We start from the raw sequence: 24463 nt of genomic DNA on the forward strand, positions 1-24463 counted from the left end.
GAAGTCAGCCCGCGGTGGGGCCGGGTTTCCATGTGCAGATGGTTCTCCCGTGTGCCGGGAAATCGGGGGTTTCTCCAGAAAGCTGATTCTAGCACTGCTCCATGACCCCTCCTCGGCTTACAGCAGGCCTCTCTCAACGTCCATGAAGGCGCATGAAGAGCAGGCAGGGGGTGTCCACTCAGCCTCGGGAGACTGACCGCACCGTGTTCACCCTGCAGACCGGTTCCCACCCACGCGGGCCGTCCTCAGCAGCTGCCACCCAGCCCTGGCTTCACCGCGACCTCATCTCATCCTAATTACCAGGCCCGACTGAGAGATGCAACTCAGACCCCAGGTAAAACGAGGGATGGGTGGGAGGATAGCAGAAGGTGAAAGGGCAGCTTTCTCCAGGAACGGAGCTGGCCGTTGTGTGGATCCTAATTTTGGACCAGCTTGAATGTACTTTATAGTTAGCCCGTGAAATGCCGGCTCCTATCTGGAAGGGAGACACATCTGATTCTGAATGAAGCACTACCCACTAAAGATATTATCACAGGCAGAATATTAATTTTTATCCCCCATACATGTTTCCAACCTTCAGACATACAGCTCCTTTTTCTACCTCCAAATTCTTGGAAAGATGTTTATATTTGGGAGCTCTTTATTCCCCGTCTTGAGGGGATTTCTCACTGACTGTGTCTTTATTACAGAGCAAGGAAAGCTGATGCGATGAACGCTCACTGGATAGAAATCCTGGGGCTCTTAATTAAACCGGATGAGACATCTTACCCTGAGAAACACTCTCATTTGCTTCTTTTTTTTTTTTTTTTTAGTTTATTTATTATTTATTTATTATTTATTTTTGGCTGTGTTGGGTCTTCGTTTCTGTACGAGGGCTTTCTCCAGTTGCGGCAAGCGGGGGCCACTCTTCATCGCGATGCGCGGGCCTCTCACTATCGTGGCCTCTCTTGTTGCGGAGCACAGGCTCCAGATGCACAGGCTCAGTAGTCATTTGCTTCTTAAAAATTCATTTACATCCTCTGAGAGATGTAATTTGCATTTCCCTGTCTCATTCCTGAATCAAAAGTTATAATGTTGCAGAGAATGGTTTTTGCCTAAATATGTTTTCTCTCTAGTATCGCGAAGAATCTGTGATGGCAAGGAGTGTGGGCCTCTGCCCATGAGGGGCTCTGCCTCCATCGCTTCTCCAGCAAGCTGGGAGCCACAGGTGTCAGGGAGAGAACCTCTGCCCTCCACCCGGGCTCCCCGACCTCCTCTGACACCCTTCCAAAGCAAGGCAAGAGAAGTTCTACTTAGCCACGTCTCACTAGGGAGACGTTACTGTGGCTTAATGATCGTAGCCATGTGGGGTACATCTCTTAAACTCTGTGCTCCCAGGCAAGAAGCACACCTTTCTAAGGCTGTCCCCTCGGACAGACTTCGGCGACCGTCCTCGCTCTCAGATCGCTGCCGGACACAGGCCGGCCAAGCTCACCAGTTGGGCGCGTGAGTTGAGGGCGACTTTCTAGACTTGGACACTGTTGATGGGCAAGGCGTCTGGCTTCCTTCCCTTCATCCTCTGCTCAGGAGTGTTCAGCATTTCCATTTTTATAAGAGAACCGTGACTGCAAGGTATTAGCACAGTCTGAGCTATTGGCAATATGGGACTTTTCTCATTTTTGCCTGTTACAGCTTGGACGTAGCGCTCCTCTTGTTACATCTGCAAAGTGAGAATGAGCGAGCAGCAGGCCTCTAACTCAGGCCTGATGCCCTCCTGGGCTTGACCTTGAACGCTGGGTTTTAGGACATGAATGGGAGAATAGACATGGATGGGGTTAGAGAGGTGAGCACATGCCAGAAAGTAACACGCACTCGTGCCATTCCGAGGGGTCGGGACTGTCCTGCAGAGTAGCGCTTCTCAGAATGCGACCCAGAGACCACCTGTACAGAGCAGCCTGACACGTTTGCCAACAATGTTATTCTTGAGCCCCGTTCCCAGGTCTACTGACTCTGAATCTTTGTGGTGGATCCAGGACCCCACGTAGTCACAAGATGCCTGGGTAATTCTCAAGCACACTTTACTTTGAAAACAATGGCACCATTGATTGAGAGGTTCATTCAAGAACCTAAACCAAGGGATGATGTAATCAGATTGATCGCTTTGGTTGCACTTTGTGGGACGTATTTTAAAAACCGGAGGCCAGACAAGTGATTATCGTAATACTCCAGGTGAGGAATGATGAAGGTCTGAACTGAGCACCAGCGGTGAGGCTGCAGCTACATGAGGAGGTCAGCTCTGGAGTTTCCAACTTGAGTGATTGAGTCAATAAAGGATAATTAGGGGGATTCAAAGGAAATGTAATTTGCGGAGGAAAATTCTTAGTTGCTTTAGATATGCTGAGTTTGAGGAGCCTGGGGTTACCCCGAGGGGAGCAGTCCAGGGGGAGGTTGGACGGAAGTTTGGACTCAGGAGGAAATTCTGAACAAAAGATACAGAGAGACGGGGAAGGAAATCCTTGGCGCGGATGTGATTTCTCAGGAAGAATGCGAGAGCAAAGAAAAAGCCTGAGGACAAAATGTTTAGGACTGTCAACATCAAAGGGCGAAGCAGAAGAAAAGTTGCCTGATGAATGGGGCTTAAAATTAGGGAAAGTAACTTTTTTAATGTCCATTTTATTTTTTTTTAATTTGAATACAAAGTGTTTTAATAAACAAGAATGTAACCACTGCTAAATTATCCATATGCTGAGTCAAGGCAAAAATGTTACCCAGATTAAAAGAACATAGACATGATAGTCCATGAAGCCAGTGGGATGAAGTTAAAAATAAGAGTTTAATGTCCATTTTAGATCAATTTAAATTTTAACAAGACGGCATGTTTGCATAGGTAGTGATTAGGAAATACAATTCTATTTAAGTATTTATCCCAGGCTATTTAATAAATTTAATGAGATGAATGCAAGCACCAGAGTTCAATGTTGCAGGTGGGGCAGGAGGAGAGAATTGAGTTGGGTGGGAGAACAGCCATATCACCAGTGAGAGTTCAGGGGATGCGGACATAAGTGAACCCTCTTCATTAAGGCTGCGCACAAAGTAAAAATGCTTTCAGTAAAATTGCCTTCAGTAAGAAATGCCACCAGCCAGTTCTTTCAGGCATGAGTGTAAGAAAAATCAAAGAGATATTTTGGAAGGACAAAGTGGAAACTGCTTTTCTACACCTCACATGTGAGTGGAGGCAGGAAGGCTATTGGTTTAAACGTCTCTTGGCTGGGAACAGAATGGATTTTCCCCTTTCCTTCTTTATGTGTATGTTGTTGCTAATAATTCACAAAGTATTTTCCTATTTACACCTCAATTCCCCCAAGTAAATGTTTAACCATGATTACACATTAAGAAAAATAAGAACTTACACTGAGAGTCTTAACCATGCCCCAGAATTGGTTTTCAGTGCATTATTGATCTCAACCCATTCGTTCTGCACAAGCATGTTATAAACTAGGTACACTCATCCTTATTTTATAGAAAAGTAAGCAGAGGGCTGGGGTAACTTAACCAGGGTCACCCAACTAAGACACCCACATAAAAATTCACACCCAGGCAGTCTATATCCTGCACCTGTTCCTTTGTCTATCATTTTATACCACTTTTAGTTCATAGGTCCTAGTGACTATTAATAAATGGAAGCTGCTTAGATTACCCAGTTACTTTTGATTTTCTCAGAGGAAGCCCAAGGTAGTCAGTAACTAGGAACTGCCATGAGAGTTTATGATAAATAATCAGTGAGGCGGAATAACTCATAAATGTTCTCTCTTGCTGTTAGGCTCTATAATATATGTACATTTCATTACATGACCCTATGCATATTTATTACTTTAGATGGTTTTCACCTGTCTGGTTTTAGCTAGATTATAAATTCTCTGAGGCAAAGTAGTACATACTCTTAATATTCAGAGCCTGGCACAGGAAAGCAGTGAAAATCCATTGATGCATTTTTAATGAACAAGTCAGGTAATGAAGGGGAGCTTGGAAGAGCTTCTTTTAGTCACACAAATATTTTTCAGTTATTTTCCAAATAGCCTGAGTTGGAAAATCTAAATCTAAAATATGTTTCAGGGCTTGGTATTTATTTCTCTTTTAGAAGATATTTTAAATACATTTTTATAACTTCAAGAGAAATGTATCCATATAGACATGATTCATTTTGAAAGGACCCTATGGAATCCATGGTATTAAGAACCTTTTTTTTTTTTTTTTTTAAAGAAAAGAACAAAATTTCTTACTTGAGCCAATCTCTGAACCAAAGGGCTGTAGCTGAAGGTTGATTGTGGTTCAGAGTTACCCCAAACTCTTGAACCACCATACTGAATGCTCCTCTCTCTCTCTTTCCATCAAGTATATTCTCAAATACAACCCCTGCCTACTGGAAATGTCTGATACGAAATGTTAAAGCATAAATGCTGGTGGCCAGAGGCCCTATGCTGAAAGTCCCAAGAGGACCTCTGCTCTTGGTAATGGAGATTCAGTAATTTAGAACAAACCTCTGACTGAGGACAAATATAAGAGGTAGATAAAAATCTTTTAAAAACTGTTCTCAAAGGCACTGTTAGCTCTTGATAGTAAGCGAACAAGATCATGATGAATTATTGGGAGAAGATCTAGGAGAGAGAGCAGAAGCCCAGAGAGGTAAGCCCGGTAGTTGGGACCACTTCCCCTTTCGGAGTATGGGTTGGTTCTAGAGGAGTTGGCTGAAGGGCACATTGCATATTGCATGTGGCACATTGCAGGGCTTAATGCACCTGAGTTGCAGTGTGGAGCTCACCAACATAGGGATGAGCCAATATATAGGGGAGTGGCCTGATGAACCCAGTTCCTTTTGGGTTGGGAAAGCCTGCACCCTAGGAGCAAACTGAACAGAACCAGATTGTTCTCAAGGAGACTGCAATTCAGCTTCAAGCGCTCTCCAAGTCTGGTACTGGATTAGGTAGCTCCAAGTGTTGGCATCCGTAGATGTATAGCAGAAGCGAGCATAAATCCTTTCTGGAGGAAGGTGATATTATTCTAGTCCTCAAATTATTTTAGCAAACAATTTTTTGAAAAGAATGTTCAGCACACAATAAGAAATAACTAGTGCACAAGAAGAAAACAAGCTAAGAGAAAAAATAGACAATAGAAACAGACTTACAGGGACTACAGAAATAGCACTTATCGGACGTAGACTTTAAAATATCTATGCATATGTGTTCAAGATGACAAAAGACAATATCAAGAATTTTGGCAGAGAAGTAGAACTATTAAAGGAAAGAAGGATATTCCAGAACTGAGAAATTTTTAATGTCGATTTTTAAAACTCGGTGACGTATTAAATAATAGATTACTCTGAAAAGCTAAAAATCTGAATTATGAACTGGTGAAAAGAAAATATCCAGCATAAAGCATGGAGAGACAAAACAATGGAAAACAGGAGAGTAGGAGACAGAGAAAATATAGTGAAACAGTATAACATACACATACGTGGAATCCCAGGAGAGGAGAGCGAAAACAAGGCAGAAATGATATTTAGAGATATAATGGCTGAGAACTTTGCAAACATGCTGAAAAATATTAAGCCACAGATTTTAAAAGTTCTATACCCCTAAGCAAATTACATTAAAAATATATTACATGGGGGGCTTCCCTGGTGGCGCAGTGGTTGAGAGTCTGCCTGCCAATGCAGGGGACACGGGTTCGAGCCCTGGTCTGGGAGGATCCCACATGCCGCGGAGCAACTAGGCCCGTGAACCACAACTACTGAGCCTGCGCGTCTGGAGCCTGTGCTCCGCAACAAGAGAGGCCGCGACAGTGAGAGGCCCGCGCACCGCAATGAAGAGTGGCCCCCGCTTGCCACAACTAGAGAAAGCCCTCGCACAGAAACGAGGACCCAACACAGCCATAAATAAATAAATAAATAAAATTTTAAAAATATATATATATATTACATGTATTTGTATAAATACACACACACACACACACATCATCATCATCATCATCTCCATATCTAAGCACACTATTGTAAAAATACTAAAAAAAAAAAAAAGAAGACAAAGAGAAGATCTTAAATGCAGACTGAGGGGTGAAAAAACAATACCTTCAAAGGAGTAACAATTAGACTTACAGCTGACTTCTTCATAAAAATAATGGAAATCATGGGCTTCCCTGGTGGCGCAGTGGTTGAGAATCTGCCTGCCGATGCAGGGGACACGGGTTCGAGCCCTGGTCTGGGAAGATCCCACATGCCACGGAGCAACTAGGCCCGTGAGCCACAGCTACTGAGCTTGCGCGTCTGGAGCCTGTGCTCCGCAACAAGAGAGGCCGCGATAGTGAGAGGCCCGCGCACCACGATGAAGAGTGGCCCCCACTCGCCGCAACTAGAGAAGGCCCTCGCACAGAAACGAAGACCCAACACAGCCAAAAATAAATTAATTAATTATTTTTTTTTAAAAAAAGGTCCACATCAAAAAAATCTTTAAAAAAAAATAATAATGGAAATCAGCAGACAATGGAAAGAAAATAATAGCCAGCCTATATCCATGAAAATGTCCTTCAAGAATGAAGGTGAAATAGAAACATTTTCAAATAAACAAAAACTAAGAAGTAATTAACATCAGACCCACACTAGAGGAAATAGTAAATGTTATTCATGCAGAAAGAAATGATCCCACATAGAAGTTCAAAGATACAGTAAGGTATGAGCAATGGAAATGATAAATAGGAGTGAATCTAAATGAATAGCCAAACATTTGATTTATAAAAAATATGGCATTGATGAGCTTTGGGAAAAGGAAATATTTTTCAATAATTGGTGTTAGACAATTATATCCATATAGAAAAAAAAATACTAAGCTGACTCCATCTCACATTATATGGAAAAATCAATTCTAGCTAGATTTGAGTCACAGGATAAAAGGTAAAACAATAAAATTTCTAAATTTGTGACCTTATGGTAGGGAATGACTTTTTAATAGGACATAAAATTCACTGACCCTAAATGAAAAAATTGATATATCTGACTAGATTAAAATTAAGACTTTGTTCTTTAAAAATTAGGTGGTCAATACCAGAAGATTGGGACTTCCCTGGCAGTCCGGTGGTTAAGACTTTGAGCTTCCATTGCAGGGGGTGTGGGTTCAATCCCTGGTTGGGGAACTAAAATCCCACATACCTCGTGGTGCAGCCAAAAAAATTTTTTAAATTAAAAAAAAATACCAGAGACACACCTACAAGAATTGAAAAAGGTTGCTCTGGGCAGTAGGAATTGGAAAGTGAGTGGGAACTGATGTTTTATTATAAGGTTTGTGATCCTGTTTGACTTTCAAAACTAATTATGTGAATGATTTTCATTACAGTAAGTCCCCTACATACAAACCTTCAAATTGCGAACTTTCAAAGATGCAAACGTGCATTTGCATGTCCAATCACGCAAGTTAGTTCAAGTATCTGGCCTACATTGTCACATGTGTGCATCCTCTGAAAGTGGTTGTGCTTCTGTGTACTTTACTATACAGTACTGTATAGAGTACAGTATCTTTATTTCAAGCCCAGGGTGTCCTGAAGCAAGCGTAAACAGCAGCAGTGATATAGCTGGTACTGTTAAGAAGCGCGAGGAATTGGAGGCCCAGAGGAAGGATGAAGAGAGACAAGAGGAAGAAGTAACTGAAGAACCGAAGAGATTCACGATACAGGAAATGGCAAGGGGGGTTTTCTTTATTTGAGGAGGCACTGTTAGTTTTTGAGGCACAGGACCCGAACTGTGCATGAAGGTTGCAGCAGCCGTTCAGAATGCAATCCAGTGCTACCGTGTCATCTATGATGAGAAAAAAGAACTGCTTTTTCCCCAGACGTCACTGGATCATTTTTTCAAGAGTGTAGATAGAATTGAATCCAGCAAGGAACCAGAACCTGTGCCATCACCGTCAGGCATGAGTGAAATCACAGCTTGCCCTCTGTCTCCTATTGCTGACGATCCTTCAGCTCTACCATCTCCCACCTCCTCTCCCTCCTCCAGTGAGTAACTCTTCTTGCCTGTTCACTCGATGCCAGCCCCTATATGCCAGCCGTTGTACTGTACTACTGTACTTTTCAAGGTACTGTACTGTAAGATTAAAAATGTTTTCTTTATTTTTGCGTGTTTTTTTTAATGTATTATTTACATGAAAAGTATTATAAACCTATTACAGTATAGTACTATATAGCCTATTGTGTCAGTTGGGTACCTATGTTAACTTTGTTGGACTTACAAACAAATTGGACTTAGAACGCGCTCTTGGAACGGAACTTGTTCGTATGTAGGGGACTTACTGTGCAGAAAAGTTGTTACAGATGACAGCTATTATGATAATGGTTATAAATTTATATGCCAGCCTGAAAACATTCCACTCTTTGGAGCTATTGGACTAAGGCTCGCATTCTGCTAGACGCACAACCGCCTCTTACTTATCTGGTACTTCGCTCTCTCCAGAGCGCTTTCTCAGATGATGAGGGGCTTCATTTGTCCCGCACTGCTTCTGAGGCTCTCCTGACTGCGGTCACTCTCCCCATTTTACAGACAAGGCAGTGGTGGCTTCAAGAGATGGAGTAACTTAGCAAAGTCCCATGGCCGGTTCCCTCAAATTTGGTGTGGAATCAGGTGGGGATAAATAAGGTGGTCACATGATTATTAATAAAGCAGCTGTGGCCAAAACCAAAAATTCCTGACACCCAGTCCAGACCATATGCAACCAGACATGTTTCCTAAAACGTGTTCAGAAGGAATATTCTGTGAACAAATGCTCTACAATCCAACACCAAATACTCCTTCTTAGAGGTTTTCATGTACACGTGCCATGTGGATCTCCAAGAAATTCTGCAGTTACAAAACCAAACAAACCTATTTAATCCATTATTTTCCAAACCTTGGGACCATGTGGTCTTTGTGGGCTGGGGAGACTCCCATTTACAGTGACGACTGTGAAACATAACTTGTGACACTGCGCTGGTGCCAGGTGAGCCCTGGACAAGCAGGGGAGTGGTGGGCAGAGCCGCCCGGTTCTAGAACGGAGCCTGGGGGAGGGGATGGCTCCTCTCTGGGAACGATGGCATCTAAATCACGATGACACGGATTCTTCTGAGGAGTTCCTTTTAAAAATACAAGTTCTGTGGATATATGTATTATATACATATAGCTGATTCACTCTGCTATATACCTGAAACTAACACAACATTGTAAATCAACTATAGTCCAATAAGAATTTTTTTAAAAATTAATTTAAAAAACAAGTTCTCTGGCCATCAAAGAGACAATTCATTTAGTGGCGCATAGAAATCTATATTCTAAAAAAGCTCTGCAAAAAAATAAATAAATAAATAAAATAAAAAATGAAAAAGCTCTGCAAGGAATTCTGATGTGTGTCCACATCAGAGTTTGGAAACTCTGCTGGGGCTCAGAAGCCCTGTCTGGACTTAGCATGTGAAAATGGAGAAGCTAGTCTCTAAATGTTTATGCCATTTCCTGAAAATAGCCATAAACAGTATTCGAGAATTGAAAACCATGATATCATCCTTAGAAATCACGGAGACTTCTAATGAAAGCAACCCCTCACTAGCGTTCTTGGGCGGATGGCGTTTTTATCCCAGTGCTGTGTGTCACAGCTCCAATCTCACCCTCCTGCTTTCAGTACTGGCTCCTCACATCAGCTCCCAGCCTCTGCGGCCGGGTCCGTGCCCTTGAAGTGCCCGGACTTGTGGTGGTGGATGCGAAGAGAGGAGGGAGAAAGCAGCCTACGGAGCATCGGGGGGCCCCAGCCGCCCTGGTCCACACACAGGACGCTGGCGAGGAACGAGCGTGTCACCAGCGCCATCTGGCGGCTTCTTCAAAACCCCGCTCTCCAGGCAGCAGGAAGATCAGGTTTTGGCATTTGGAGACGCCCGTGGTTACAAAGGCAGCCCTTCCGCGCAGGGCTGAGCATGGGCAAAATAACAGTTTCCTAAAGTTCTTCTTTCCATGACCCCTTTCTTTCTTAAAATGATTTATTTATTCATTCGTTCATTCAACAAACCTGTTTGCATGTGTACCGTGTGTCCCCCGCTCGTAGGGCTTACAAACTAGTTAAGAGATGCAGACAATTAGTAGACAATAAATACAAACCATTTCTGAATAATAAGTGCTATTTAGAGAATTAAGAGGGTGAGATGATCAAGTGGCCTTGAACTGGGTCATCAAGGAAGGCTCTCTGATGGAGTGAGAACGCGGTGAAGAGAAGGGGCCTCCCATGAGAAGGGCGCTCCTGGCGGACCTGGGATGTAGGAATAAGGAAAAGGCAGCGTCTGACTGTGATGGGAGGGGGGGAGGGAGAGAGGCGCCAGGGAGCCGGATCATATCGAGCAGGCTGAAGAGCTGGGATTTAACGTCAAGTGCTATTTGGAGGGGCAGTGGCCCGCAGCGGGAGAGGGAGAAGGGTTCTCCAGGTGCAGAGAACAGGGCACCACTGGGTGGCAAAGCAGGCAGCTCCCAAAGGACCTCCAGGTGGCATCGGCCACCAGTCGTCAAGATTTCAGGAACACCGCACACCCTCAGGGCTCGGAGGGTCTTCACAGGCCTGTTCTAATTACCCATCCAACATTCCCATCCCTCTTACAGCATCCTTGCTCATGGCTCTCATGTCTGATTGCCTCCACCATTTAGGGCCAATCAGAACAAGCCTACCTCCTTCTCCCCTGAGAGCCCTGTGTGTACGTGGGCTGTGACTCATGCTCGCCTCCTCCCTCCCAAGCCTCCCCTCTTTCACTGGGATGTGGGTGACAGGTGAGAGGAACTCGTTGCTGAAGAACTGAGGAGAAGCCAGCATAGATGATCAGGAACCTTCCTGGACAATAAGGAGGTCTTTGGACAAGCATCCCATTCTCTAAGATAGGGGACAAAAGGTGCCCATCTCTGTGAGGTGTAATCACACCAGAAAACCAAGGAAATTACCTTAAAGTAGGAAAGTGATGGTATTAGTGAAACCGAGCAGGACCTGTGGGGCCTTCCCGAGCACAAAAGCCTTCCTGCATCCCCTGTTTCTTGTTTGTAGGAAAAAGGTTTTCAGCCTCCTAGACCTTCCTTGAGTTCCAAAGGGCAGATTCAAAGAGTTACTAATTAGAGGAGTGAGGGAATGCAGAAACAAAGGAAAGGCAGTGAAGAAACAATAGTGCAGAGATGGGGCAGAGTCCTGGTTCCTCCTCAAGGGATATACAGAACAATATATAACAATCTCTGAGTTCTTCTACAGTAACGAAGGCCTCCACCCAGGTGGAGGATGGTAACTTCAGACCGAGCGGACTGGTTGCAACCAGAAGGCTGATGATTGAGATTCCTGGATCACCACCCTGTGACCTCCCCACCAACCAGTCAGAGGGAGGTCATACACCCTGCAGAGCTCCCCACAAATTTTGCCCATAAAATCTCTTCCCTGAAAACCATCGGGAAGTTTGAGCTTTTTGAGCACGAGCCACCCTTTCTCCTTGCCTGGTCCTGCAGAAAACCTTTCTCTGCTCCAAACTGATGTTTTCGGTTTGTTTGGCCTCATTGTGCATCAGGCACACGAATTTGGCTTTGGCAACATTCGTACACTATCCTGGAATACTCATATTAGGGTAGCAAAAATTTTTTCGAGTCCAACATTGGCTGCTTTTGGCTAGAAGCTATTCCTACGTGTTCTAGGTTTATTTAAGAGTTAAGATAGCCTTTGGCACCCTAATCATCATAAACCCTGGTAGGAAGAGAACCATTTCCCCCCATTAATCAGTATAAAACACTTGCTAAGTGGCATTGAGAGGAGCACCAAGAAAAAGGGTAGTTCCTACATCAGGAGGGGCCAGGGAACAGTGAAATCCAGAGCCAGGGCAGCTCCTTTCAGAGAGTTCCGGGGGCCCAGCAACATTAACCTGTAGGGTCCAAGTAACATCAGTGAGATGGTTTCCTATACTTTCTATCCCCTTTAAGCTCCTGTAACTTAGAGAAGTGGATCACTCAGGCACTAACCCATTTACGTTTCTGGAGGCTATCATCCCTTGGTACATAGGTTACTCTGTATGTTTGCTGAAAACGATTCAAGCCTTGATTTTTCCTTCTTTTCCAAAGTTGCTGTGGCCTTGAGGAAAAGGGTTCATTACATCTTCTCAGGTCCACACTCTAAAATGCTTTGTAGGGTGGGTGTGAAAGTGGGAGGGAAGTCTTTCCTGGACACTTAGAACATCTCCATTCCTCTCTTCCACGTAACTCCCCTTCACTACCTTGCAAGCAATTTTCAAATCTGACCTCCTTTAAAAAAGAGTTTCTGACGAATTCTGGCAGCATCTAGTCACTCTGGCCGTTGAATTTGAAATAACTTAAGCTAACTTGCTTTCCTTTTGGGGCCATCAAGCAACACTACTAGTCCAAACGCGCTTGTAACACATGAAAGCAAAGCAAACAAGTGAGGTTGGGTCCATTCTTGCCGCTGAGGAGAGAGAACCGGTTCTATTCCAGTGTCCAGACTAAGGCTTCTGAGCTCACACGTTGCACTGCGTTACCATGGAGGACGGGCACCCGTCGGTCATTCGTTCACTAGGCACTGAGGCACATATTCCGCTACGGCCCTGTTTACGGCGTGAGAATATAACAGTGAACAAAGTCCTTGTCCTCGCGGAGTGCGCATTCTCGAGGAGACACGGGTGTACATGCGTAGCATAGGAAAGCGGAGGAAGTGGGTTGAGAGCAGTACAAGATGCTATTTTAGATGGGGGGGGGTCATATCTAAGGTGGTGACACTTGGCAAAGACTTAAAGTGAGGGAGCAGGCCGGGTGAACACTGGGGCCTGAGCGTGCAGGGGACGGACGTGCGTGCACATGTGCGGCGAGGGGACGCGGCCCGTCTAGGGAAGAACCAGGAGCTGCGTGAGGCCGCAGTGATGGAGCGGGTGAGGGGTGGGCAGAGGGCTGTTTGACCCCAACAGCCCTCACAGAGCACCCGCCGCACGGCAAGCCTTCCTGCGTGTGTCGGGACTGAGCGAGGTACCCCGGCTCCTTACCTCCAGAGGCTTTCCTCCAGCCAGTGACCGGAGCCTCGTGGGCGGAGGGCCAGCTTCTTGCCACCGTCGTAGGTGCGCAGAGCGCCGAGCTGCCCGCTGCCCTGGGCTCGCCTCCTTCCAGGCGCGCGGCGGCCTCGCGGGGCCCGGAGACCAGCTCCGGTCCGGCCGTGTGCGGGAGGCCCTGCCTCGCCTTGGGGCCGCCTTCCAGCTCCTCGTCCAGGACCCTCCAGCCGCCACCCCGGGGACACGCGTCTCAGATGAGGCGGCTCAAGGCGGGCAGCCGGCCGCCGCACAGAAGGCTGTTCCCGGGAGAGTCGCCCGACCTGCGGCGGACTTGGCTTGAGCAGCAAGTACACCGTTTTTGTGCGAAGGTACTGAGAGGTGGGTGACGTCACCACAGCATAAGCCTAGCCGAGCCTGAGGCGGGGGTGAGTTCCCTGCAAGTTCACAGCCCGGTGTCTTGGCCGGTCCAGGGTTAGGGTGTTCGCGACCTCTGAAGACCCCCTTTGGGCGGGCAGCAGAGAAGTGATAAAAGTGCAGCCTCCGAGTCAGAGAGCTGGGGCCTGAATCCCCCAAACCTCCGAGGAATGAGCTCGGGCACATCACTGAAACTTTCTGGGCCTCAGTCTCTTTATCTGTCAAGTGGCTTAAAAGTAACAAAGCTACTTGACATAACTGTTGGAAGGCCGAGTTGGTATTAATACATGTAAACGCCTAGAAGAGCCTGGTATATGGTAATCGACCAATTAATTGTTAGCACGATATTTGCCATCACTTCAGTCACTACACTCTCTTCTCTGAATAAGCATTTTCCTTCCACAGATCTTGAATCAAGAAAAATGGTCGTGTGTTTAAGAATAACGGAAAGACCCTTATAACTGACCCTAAGTTTTCCTTTTCAGAAGTGGAGAGACAAAGTCATCTCGCTTTAGCCACTCTTGCGTAAAGCACGCTGTCTGTTTTCCCCTGTGATTCTTCTGCGGCAAGTCTGAGCGCGGCTCCTGTTCCGCCCACCGTGTGCTTTAACCAGCCCGCGAGCCGCTGGGGCCACACAATGAAGCCAGGCTTGCTGACAGCTGCTCCGTTAGTAGAGAAGGCACCGCTCCCTGGGGTCATGAGACCACTTCCCTGAGCTGCAGTTACGAGTCAATGGAATGGGACGGAGAGAACCCTGCTGTAGCACAGGACGGACGTAACGTCATCAGTGGTCGTAACCCGGGCATTCTACGTAAAGGTGTCCGCAAAACAACCGCCAAGGATCTTCAGAAAGCAAGGGCTTCCTCCACTGCCAGTCCCACTCCAAGTCTCACTCTGAAGTTTCCTTTTAACCACTAAATTACATCTTGCATCTCTACTGGTCAAGATTCGCTTCCTGCAAGATATACGTCAACTATGTGAAACCTTCCAGTTTTTCAGAAAAGTTGACCCAACTGATTAAATTCTTAATGATACAATTGTATAAGCATAACATAACTTTCCCTTAACTGCTGTGCGGTCTTGCACCATCTCACAATACAAAGCCTGGATAACTTTTATTGGGTACTTGCTCTCTTGTTAAGCCCTTTAGGAACATCTATTATCTAATTTAGTCCTCAGAGCAACCCCAAGGGGTAGGTAATATTATTATTATTCCCATTTTAGAGATGAGGAAGCCATGGCTTAGTATGAGTTTTAGAAATGGTTTTAGAAGGACTCAGTAGTTCAGTTAAGGGTTTTAAAACTAGTAGCAGTTGGGATTCAATTACCCAAACTTAAAGTCTGCTTGTATTAGAGACTACACTCGTGTCAGGAGTGCCTGGGTCTGGATCTCAGCTCCCTCACTCTTTACCAGCTGTACGACAGTGGGTGAAGAGTTGAACCTCTGTGTGCCTTGGCTTCATCTATAAACCCATGAGGAACAAATGAGTTAACAGATGTACAAGGCTTACACCAGTGACTGGCACTGTATATAGTAAGCATAGTGTCACCATTGGCTGTTAAAAACATTTCTATACCATTGCCCACAACTGATAAAATACATGAAACTAAAAAGTCAAATAAGCTAATCATGTGCTGGTAGTTCTTGTAAAAGTTTTGGTGCGAAAGGAAAGCAGATCACTTGGTTCTAAGAGTTATTTGTTTCCCCTGAATACAGTATTTGAGTTGACTGTCTGAATAGCAGTATGCGTGAACTACTCTTCCTAACCAGCCTGAATGGCTCACACCCAAGACTTGACTATGTAAGTATATAATGGGAGTTAATGGTATGGAGTCATGAGCATCTTACCAGTTTTAGAAAATGTTAAAGTGTTTTCTATATTGCTTGTCAGCCCAGTTAGACCTAATTTCTATGTGTCATTGCTATAAATAATTGAATCTGGGCTTAATGTGTAATCACCGGGGACAGAGAAATGAATGATAAACTTCTGTTCTAGCCATCACAAAAGTGACGGGGAGGAGCCAAGGTGCAAATGCGAAAAAGTGGCGAAGCTCTATAAACTGGAACTGGTATTCCCTCTGCGAGAAGCCTATTACAGCTGCTGTCTAGTACTTCTCAACCACCTGTACCAGAATCACACAGTGGTTGCTAAAATTGTAGATTCCCGAGTCCAGTCCGAGACCTACTGAATCAGAATGTCCGGCGGTTGCTCAAGGAATCTTATGTTTAACCGGCTATCCAGGTGCTTTATATGGATTCCAAAGTTTGAGAACTTCTTGCCCAGTTTAAAACATGAACAAGTGGCTGGGAAATCTCAGGGTGTTTTGCAAAATGTTTTTAGGAAATGAAAAAAAAAAAGGGCACTAATTGAATGACTTGATGACAGCTGAAGCTGTATGTGCCTGGCACTCCCTTCTCTCTTCCCACTGGAGTTCATGGTGGAGCTGGATGTCTTCTGTGGGCCAGCATTCCTCTATGGGGAGTTATTCACATGGAAAATGCCAGTCTGTCTAATCATGTAGCTTTCTCACAGAATGTCAAATGCAGGGAGAACTCTTTTAAGAGTTTTTGTTTCATTCTCCCTTCTAAGCATCTTATATAATAATCTCACCTTCTGAAACTCGGCTACCCAAGTACCTTGTTAGGAGAAAAGAATCAGAGGCTCCAAGTAATGAAAAACAGATGACACAAAGTCCCAATCTTTCAGGGCCCCAGTTCAGAATTTTTTTTTGCTCACCTATTTGACAAGCTTATTTATTTTGAATGGTTATTTAGAGGAAGAGGGAGTTTTACAGGTACCACGTAGTGGTAGCAGGCAGTGACAGCAGAAAGAAAAGGAGGATATAGGAAATTAAAAAAAACAACAACAAAAAACCCGCAAGAACATAATAGGACAGCGGTGGTAGAGCATTTGGTATAGAAGCGAACATTTTATCTCAGTGTGTCCCAACGGTATCACTATCTTGTGGTATAGTGATCTATAGATGTAAATGGTGAATCGTTAGGTATACTGACAGCAAAGTTTGTGGTTTGAAATATATTCTGGAAATATTTTAATTAAAATATTTAAAATAAAAATTAAACCTCACAATTTTTTTTAAGAGGTACACTCTCAATTATGTGAGAAACATAGCAACTAAAATGTCTTATTTCAGGTGGATGCAGGTGCCCAAAGTTTTAATGTAATAGGGAGTCAGTATCACTTTAAAGTGTGCCTTTTCCCACAGGACCACGAATGACTAAAATCCCAAACACCACCAATGTATTTATCATTGATTCCTCAATGACAAATAAATACACATTTTTAAGAGGTAGGTACTATATTTTCATCAGTATGAAGGAAATTTGGTAATGAAATACTTGGTATTGAGAATTTCAGAAAATTAAGTAGAAGACCCAGTGGCAGTGTCATACATGTCTTTAATCCCATCTGAGCAGTTTCCGTGGGAACACATGTTCAGGCTGGGAGTGTTTATTGAAAGCAGATGTTATATCTTGCTTCCGGTCTGGAGTGTGGTACACAGATATATAAAAGAGGGCTGGCACGCCAAGGCCATCTGTACTAAACAGGCAACTTCCCTTTTACTGGCAAAAAGGGACAGGCCCTAATATTTTAGGATGAAGAATAATTTGTAATTTATCTTTCCTAGTAGGAAAACTAGGATTCCAATAGCTTAATATTGAAGTGTTTTGTTTTGTTTTGTTTTTTCCTTCACAAAGTCCTGGTTGATATGAAGCATTTCTTTTGAGAACGTTGGCACAGGAAGGCGTCTGGACCCCCAACAGGCAGGTGGGTTACTGGCAGCAGCTGTCACATTTGAATGCTTTATTTTTATCCACAAACCACCTGGCCACAGGTGACTGAGTGTAGGAGTTGATTCTTTTCTGATCATTTCACTCTGCAAAGTACACAGGATGTCCAAGATGCTGTGTGGGAATCTTTAGAAATGTGGTTGCTATTCAGAGCCCCCTTCTGGGGAACCCTAAGAAGCCAATTCAGCCTCCTGGACACCGCAAGCGTGGGAGCCAGGCGGCAGCCCAGGGCACAGATGCCTGAGGGTGGCCCTACGTAGGTGCAGCAAGTCTGCCCAGACCCTCCGGTGCAGGTCAAGGTTTCTGCAGTTCTAAAGGTACTGTCTGACCTGGGGAAGAGTCGGCCAGGCAGCGTACTGTGACAGATAAAAACAGGAGGCGTTAAGTCCCTTCCCTCAAATAAAATAATATTCCTTTTGGTATAATAGTCTGTGTCATACAAACGCTAATCTTTTGGTCTGAATACCCCCAATTACCCCATCTATTTTGTTATCATTCATATTAGGTTAAAAAGGAAACACATACACAAGGAAGTCTGTTTTAACCTGAAATAATTTTGTTGATATCTGAATTGCTTTCAGTGGGACATTTGCTTTAAACCACAAGGTATCTCCATCTGGGTTATCAGAGTACAAAATCCCTTCTCTCCCCCCACCCCCATCCAAAACAAAGAAACAAACAAAACCCCAAACCCACAACTCAGCTTCAAATAACTTTTGAAGAAATGAGACCCTAAATATTTACATATGGGTCAAGAAATAAATCACAAACTATTTACAAAAATACACAAGCTTATATGCATTAACAATTTACACCAGTTCACAAAAATATTAAAACATAAAAAAACACTATATAAATTAAAGTTAAGAACTCAGAAGTATGATCTAAGACTTCCTAGGATGCTTCTCTCATGCAGGTCATGGTTGAAAAATCAGATTTTGCTACCTTGGAATCTAAACTGTAAAACAACCATTTTTATTCTTTGAACACTAACAGCACTAATCGAGAAAGGAAAAAAGACCCTCTGTGCACACTGACATTAGCTTGCACACGGTTAAAATATACCATTCTTGACATTTCCGTAACACACAGTACTAAAAATCACATGCCTCTAACCATTTGGAATTAACTTTCTGACATCCTTTTGCTTTCTTCATTACTTCTTACACACACTGCTCAGACGATACTTTGCCAACATATTGAATGGGTGACTGATAGGGCTGGGAACAGATATATGGACTTTGCCGGCTCCTTTTTTAAACGAAAGGGCAAATTTCAAATTTACACTGTATATGTCTATTGCTGCTTCAGATGTGGTAATAACCTATTCTTCTACCCCCACTCACATTAATGGTCCCTCTTCTTTACAGGATTAGTCCTAGAATATTTCAACCTGAGCCTTTTAAAAAATGCTTTGCCATTATAAAAACGTGCAGGCCCTATCCTGGGACCGTCCCCAGGGACTTGCATGTTTAGAAGGAAACTGACCACAGGAAGTAATAAGGCTCAGATGAAATTTACTGAAAGAAGATGGCATCTCCGGGGCTGTTAGCAAAGTCTCTGGCCAGACATCCAGGGAATATTTATTTCAATCAAACAAAGCTGTGGTGTCAGAATTTTTCCAAAAAGGATAAAATCTGGAGACATGGCTGTGAAAATACCAACAGAATTAAATTCTGGGTTTAATGCATAAGGCAGCTCCATTTCCTCATCATAATGCTCCACGTCAAAACAGTTACTCAATCTGTGAAGTCACACACAAGGTGAACCATGCTGAGGTAACCGGGTCACAGTGACCTGCCGTCTACCCACAATCTGAGAAAGGGAAGGATACTGGCAAAGTCCTTCAAATAACTGAACCCAGAGTTAAGGCTGTACCTACACTAAGTGCAACAACTGTAGATTTTACCTAAAGTTTGTGTTTCACACTTATACCAGGAATTTGAGTGATTATTCTGTATTCAAAATATTTACCTGACATTTCTAAACCCATAGCACTTTAATAAAGTAACCGCCTTCAAGAATTAAGCTTAGTGTTTATAAAATAGACCTTAGTTTCAGGAGTAAATAATGTGCGTGACAAATCCACACATGTTAAAATTGGACACCTTCAGCCACACCCTTCTAGGCTCTCAGTTCCTAAAGCCATCTGTATCTCCGGGTCACACCAGCTCCACTTCCTAGTCTCCCTGCTGTTGGTGAGAGCTTACAGGGCTTGTATTATCGCAAGGGGACAATGGATTGCCTACTGACAAAAAGACGGCTGTGGTTGAAAAAATATTAGTGCTGCACATTCACCAAAGAGCAAATTCCTGCACAGAGCTCTTGATGTGTGTGTGCTGAATGGAAGTATCCTATCAGGTTCCCTAACATTGTGACTATATGCCAGGTGGGTCTGCACCTTTCATCTAGAGGCCCGAATTTCTGCAGACCTTTTCCATAATTTTAGGATTTCTACCATGATCTTTATTGAATCTCTCTGATCAATTCTGGGGGAACGAAAGAAAACCTTACAGCATATTTCCACATATAGGTAAATGTGTTGCTCTTAAAACTTTATTATTTTCTAAATATAAACCCTTAAAATGCAATCACATGATATTTTAGATTAAAAAAAACTGGCATGAATCCTAATCTTTATACAATTTCACAGCAATAATAGCAGCATGAATTTAGCCTCTTAGAAGATTTTTCTTTGCTCTAAATAAAATTCCAAGTTTTAAAAAGCCAGAGCAGCAACCATCCAGTAAATGGAATGAAATTCTCCTAGTATCTTCTACAAACTGAGCATTTAAAACATGTGAATGTATAAAAATCAAGTATTATAAAGAGCTATGGAATGACATGACAATCTCAACTCGTTTTATAAATACAGGACTGCCTTCTAGTCTGGCATACGTGGTGAGGTGGGTTGAGAAAATGGAATGCGACTTTCAAAAGAAAGTCCTGGGTATGAACATGTTTAACATGTCTCCAGCGTTGTAAGGACTATACCTGAAATGCTGGTGTGGATGGCAATTACAGTAAGACTGTGATCGCACAAGGACAGAGGGAAGAAACAGTACGTTCATTCCTCAGGGTGTAAACGGTCACTGCCCAGAATTCCAGCAGGTGAAACGGGCTGTGCTAAGTGGTTATTGCAGGAATGCTCAGTTTACTAACAGATAACCTGTAGCTACTTTAAGAATTCCCAGGACTCCTGGTTTAGAAACAAATTAACATGTAAATTTGTAATCATGATAAATTATGTGTTTATCCAGTCAAACCATGCTGTTTTGTTTTGTTTTTTTAATGAAAAACAAAAGTTGCTTCAGGAAAACAAATGGTGTGAAATATTTCACTAGGATCACAATTTACCAAATATTACTGAGAAAAAAAAAAAAAAAAAAAAAGAACTGAAGGCAGGCAGCAGCTTAGAACCACTGATGTCATTTTCTGGTACTAACAAAGGTCACTGACGTCCACCTAAGAAGTTTCTTTAATTCTAACTTAAAAATCCCTCTGCAGTGAGATGAGTCTCTTCACTGAACTGTGAGGAGAAACTATGGAAGGGTGTGCAAAGCATGGTTCAGCCCGGATCTAAGTGGTCTGACATTTTGTGATGACTATTAAATGCTTAAAGTCTTAATTCCTTTTTTTGTTATAATTTTCTAAATGTCCAACAGACTTATGTGAAGGATCAAGGAGAAGTTTTCCCCACTCTAATATAACACACAGCCCCTTCTACGACGGGGGGATGAAGTGAGAAAAGCGGGTGTCCCTCTAGGCAAGACGTAGCTACCGGGAAAGCAAGTGGGGACAGACAGGACACACGGAGACCTTCAGGGAAGCGGGCAGCAGCTGCTCTGAAGGACACAGAAAACGCTAGGAAGGACGAAGTCAAACTCAGATTCAGTTAAAGGCAGTCCTCAGGCTCTTACAAATCAGCCCTTATATATGGCAAGTACGGTCTGTAACAAATTTCTTTATGAGATTTTCAACACAGTGCTGTACAATCTTTCAGATCTTTAAATGACAAAAATGACACAGTCTGTAGATGGAAGAGGTGGTGATGAAGCAGGGAAGGGGGAAAAAGATGGCGATTTATTTTTCTTCTTATTTTTTAAATGCGGTCGGGGGTTTTGTAGCTTTTTTTTTTTTTTTTTTTTTTTGGTTACTGAAAAAAATAGAACAGTCCACTGTCCAGCAGAGGCTGCTTCAACTCTATTGCTCCCGGGGCTCATTCCGCATGGACCTGTGTCTCAGAATGCTGCAAGGACAGCTCTGTGGGCAGGAAGGCGCCCTGCCCCAGAGCTGTAGCGTATGTCCTGTTCTGTGGGTGGGGAAAGCTGGGGGGCACATACGTGCCCATCGCCGCTGCTCCGAAGCCTCCTCGCTGGTGCTGGGGCGGGGAGTGGTAGCCCTCCAGGTTATCGTACTGGGGCCCGACGGTCCCACTGCCCTGGCGCCTGCCGTGTGTTTGGTACTGGTACAGCACGCCGGGGTCCCTCTCCACGTTCTGGGTGTGGTGGAGCTTCAGGCTGTGACTCCTCTCTGGCTTGGGGGGCGGGACTGCTGGCTGCGTGAGGTGTTCCCCCTCCTTGCAGCAGTCTCTGGAGTGTTTCTCTGGGGCTGCCATCTGCCTAGCCCGAGGCCTCTCCAGCTCCTTGGGGAGCCTCACCTCTTTGTGGTTCAGTCTTAGAGACTCCTGCCCTGATGGAACATATTTCCCTCCAGAGTTATGGTAGCTGACTGGCTCAGAAGTGTCCGGAATCCCCTTGGGCCCATAATCTAGCTGGCCGGCTCCCTGCGGGTAAGGTGGCCCGTTTTTTGATTCACACAGCTGCCTATGGCTTGCTTCCTGACGTGCCCTGTGCTCGGGGAGACTACAGCCCATGTCGTGCAGCTTCCTGTTCCTGAGGCTACTCTGCTTCTGAGGGAGGGTCGGCTTCTCTGACTGCCCGTTGCCGTGTCCTCCGTGGTGGTGGGCTCTGTCGAACTCTGGCTCCAGATGCTTCCTATAGAGGCGGTCATCTCCCTCGGGACTGAGGGCCTTGGCTGGGTGCCACCCCTCCTTTCCTTCTGCCACCGAGAGAAGTCCAGTTTTCCCAGGATCTGATTTACTCCGCAGGTGGATGACATAGATCCCACCCAAGTCATCTTGCACCACGGGGGTCATGTTGTCATACTGGGACATAACGGGCCCTTTCACCTTCTGCCGCGCACGGCTCTCCCTCCGGATGGACTGCAGGCGGTATTTTTCCATGTCCTCAAAATCCCATGAGGTGTAAGTGTGCTTTACGTCGGCAACTGGAGGCATGTTGACTACACTGTGGTCATTAGCAGAGAAACAGCTAGTCACGTTGGCCCGGGGACGTGCAGGAAAACCAGCATAGCTGTACACGTTCTTTCCTTGCAGCCTAGGATTGTAGAAAGCAAAATCGCGGTTGGGCAGGCGGTGAAGGGGCCTCAACTGCACCGTGCTGTAGGCGTCCACGTCACACAGGGCCCCGTCTGGGCTGTAATAGGAACCAGAACTGGAATAGGGGCTGTAGCGGTAGTGCACCCGGCCATTCTCAAAGTAAGGCTGGAGCTGAGTCACGTGATAATCTGAGCGGGCCTGGGAGGACTGATATGGCTTATACTGGTACAGGGGTCTTGGGCAGTAGGCTGGTTCATCATCTGGGGGCACCTCTGTCCTCGAAATGGGGACAGAGCGAATCATGGACGACGGAGGGGTGTGGAGAGACTGCACCCTGCGGATGGTGGGGTACAGGGGCATTTCTTCGGAGTAACAACTGCCCCTAACGGAGGAGCTCAGAGCGGACACGTATTCGGCCCGGCTGCATGGCTTCGGGTGGTGTCCAGACACGTTTCTTCCCGGGGCCACGTACGTGTTGTACCGAGGACCCGCGGAGGCCGGTGTCTCCGATCTGGAACCGCACGCTTGGCGCTGCTCCACTCTGCCGTGATGAGGGGGAACGCTCTGGGGGCGGTACTGGCAGTTTGGAGTCAAACTGAAATGCAGACAGTTTTCTGGACCAAAGGGATCGGTGGAGACATCAGGCCTAGCAAAGGTGGAATAAGCAGTTTTCTGAGAGGCATGCTTGGCTTGCGGGACAGGGAGTGGTAAAGGCAAAACGTCCTCCACGGAGGCCGAGGAAGTCGTGACAAAGGGATGCTGCCCAGAGCTGCTGGACGTGTCTGCGCCGCCGGAGTGGATGGCAGCGGCGATTTTATTCTCCACGGTCCTGGTGGGGGGCCCCGGGGTAGGGAAGCCACAGGAGTGCACGGGGATGGGCTCGCCACGCAGGTGCAGCGGGGGGGCCCTGGCGCCTTCCCGCACCTTTTCGGGAAGGCTGGGCTGGGAAGCAGGGGCAGAGGCGGGACACTGCGCGGCTGCTCCGCCGTCGCCGACCAGGACGGGCGTGGGCTCACCCAGGGCTCTGGGTTCAGGCGGCCTCTCTGGAGCCAGAACTACTCCTTGAACCTATTGAAAGATGATAACATTATGAGTTTGTTTTTTCTGCTCCTCTCTATGGAATCAAACGCTATTAAATTCACAACTCACAAGGTGAGGCCATTGGGGCAGCAGCTTGAAATTTCCCAAGCTGTGCGGATACCCTGGACAGGACAGAGGCCTGCCTGTCCCCAGTGCCTTCTTTTCAGCCATCTGGCGTAGCAGCCATCCCACCTTTGGAGAGCTGTTCCAATTTACGAACGACAGGTTTTCAACGTGAGATGAGGTGCCCATGACACTATCTCACTGTGCAGACCAAACAGAAGTTTAGCCAAATAACCACCAGGTTAAAAACATACACCTGGTCTATCTGTGTAGCTCAGTCTCAACACCAAGAACATTCTGTTAAACAAGAAGCATTGATTCTATCTGGAGAGGTTTTTAAAGTGACTCACGGCTGCCCAGTGGACAGTTTTCAGCCCCAAGTCCAGGGAAGGACAGGAAGGGACTCGTCTAGGTGGCATCCAACAGCCCCCGTCTCTCCCTCCCTCCTTGTGCTCCAGCTGGTCTGTGGCAGCAGAAGCCAAACGTGGTCCTCACTGCAGGGCTGCAAACACGCTCCCCTTGAGAAGCAGCCACTAGAACGAGCATCCCGCACAGAAGACTAGATAGCGAAGTCCTTTTAGTTCAAGGTGACCACAAAAACCCTTAGCATTCTGCGTATAACATTCTCTCATCAAAACAGGTGCTTA

At 45.3% G+C, this 24463-nt stretch overlaps 1 protein-coding gene and 1 long non-coding RNA gene across 22 annotated transcripts in view; one reads left to right on the plus strand and one right to left on the minus strand.

Annotated features, from left to right (window-relative positions):
* Nucleotides 1-21443, plus strand: part of LOC309606254 — a 27447-nt gene extending 6004 nt beyond the window's left edge. For 4 of the 10 annotated variants that reach the window (XR_014231721.1, XR_014231727.1, XR_014231729.1 and 1 more), the window contains one exon: nt 124-21443. This is a non-coding gene — a long non-coding RNA (uncharacterized lncRNA). The remainder of the gene's footprint in view (nt 1-123) is intronic. The other 6 variants (XR_014231726.1, XR_014231728.1, XR_014231722.1 and 3 more) reach the window with 5 other exon arrangements.
* The window catches only part of ARHGAP32 (Rho GTPase activating protein 32), a 274825-nt gene continuing 268168 nt past the window's right edge, over nt 17807-24463 (minus strand). For all 12 annotated transcript variants that reach the window (XM_082343060.1, XM_082343055.1, XM_082343058.1 and 9 more), the window contains one exon: nt 17807-23741. In XM_082343060.1, coding sequence (XP_082199186.1) covers nt 21492-23741 — 2250 coding nt within the window. In that variant the 3' untranslated portion in view covers nt 17807-21491. The remainder of the gene's footprint in view (nt 23742-24463) is intronic.

Source organism: Balaenoptera borealis (assembly GCF_965194805.1).
Source record: "Balaenoptera borealis genome assembly, chromosome: 11".
NCBI classification, from domain to species: Eukaryota; Metazoa; Chordata; class Mammalia; order Artiodactyla; family Balaenopteridae; genus Balaenoptera; species Balaenoptera borealis.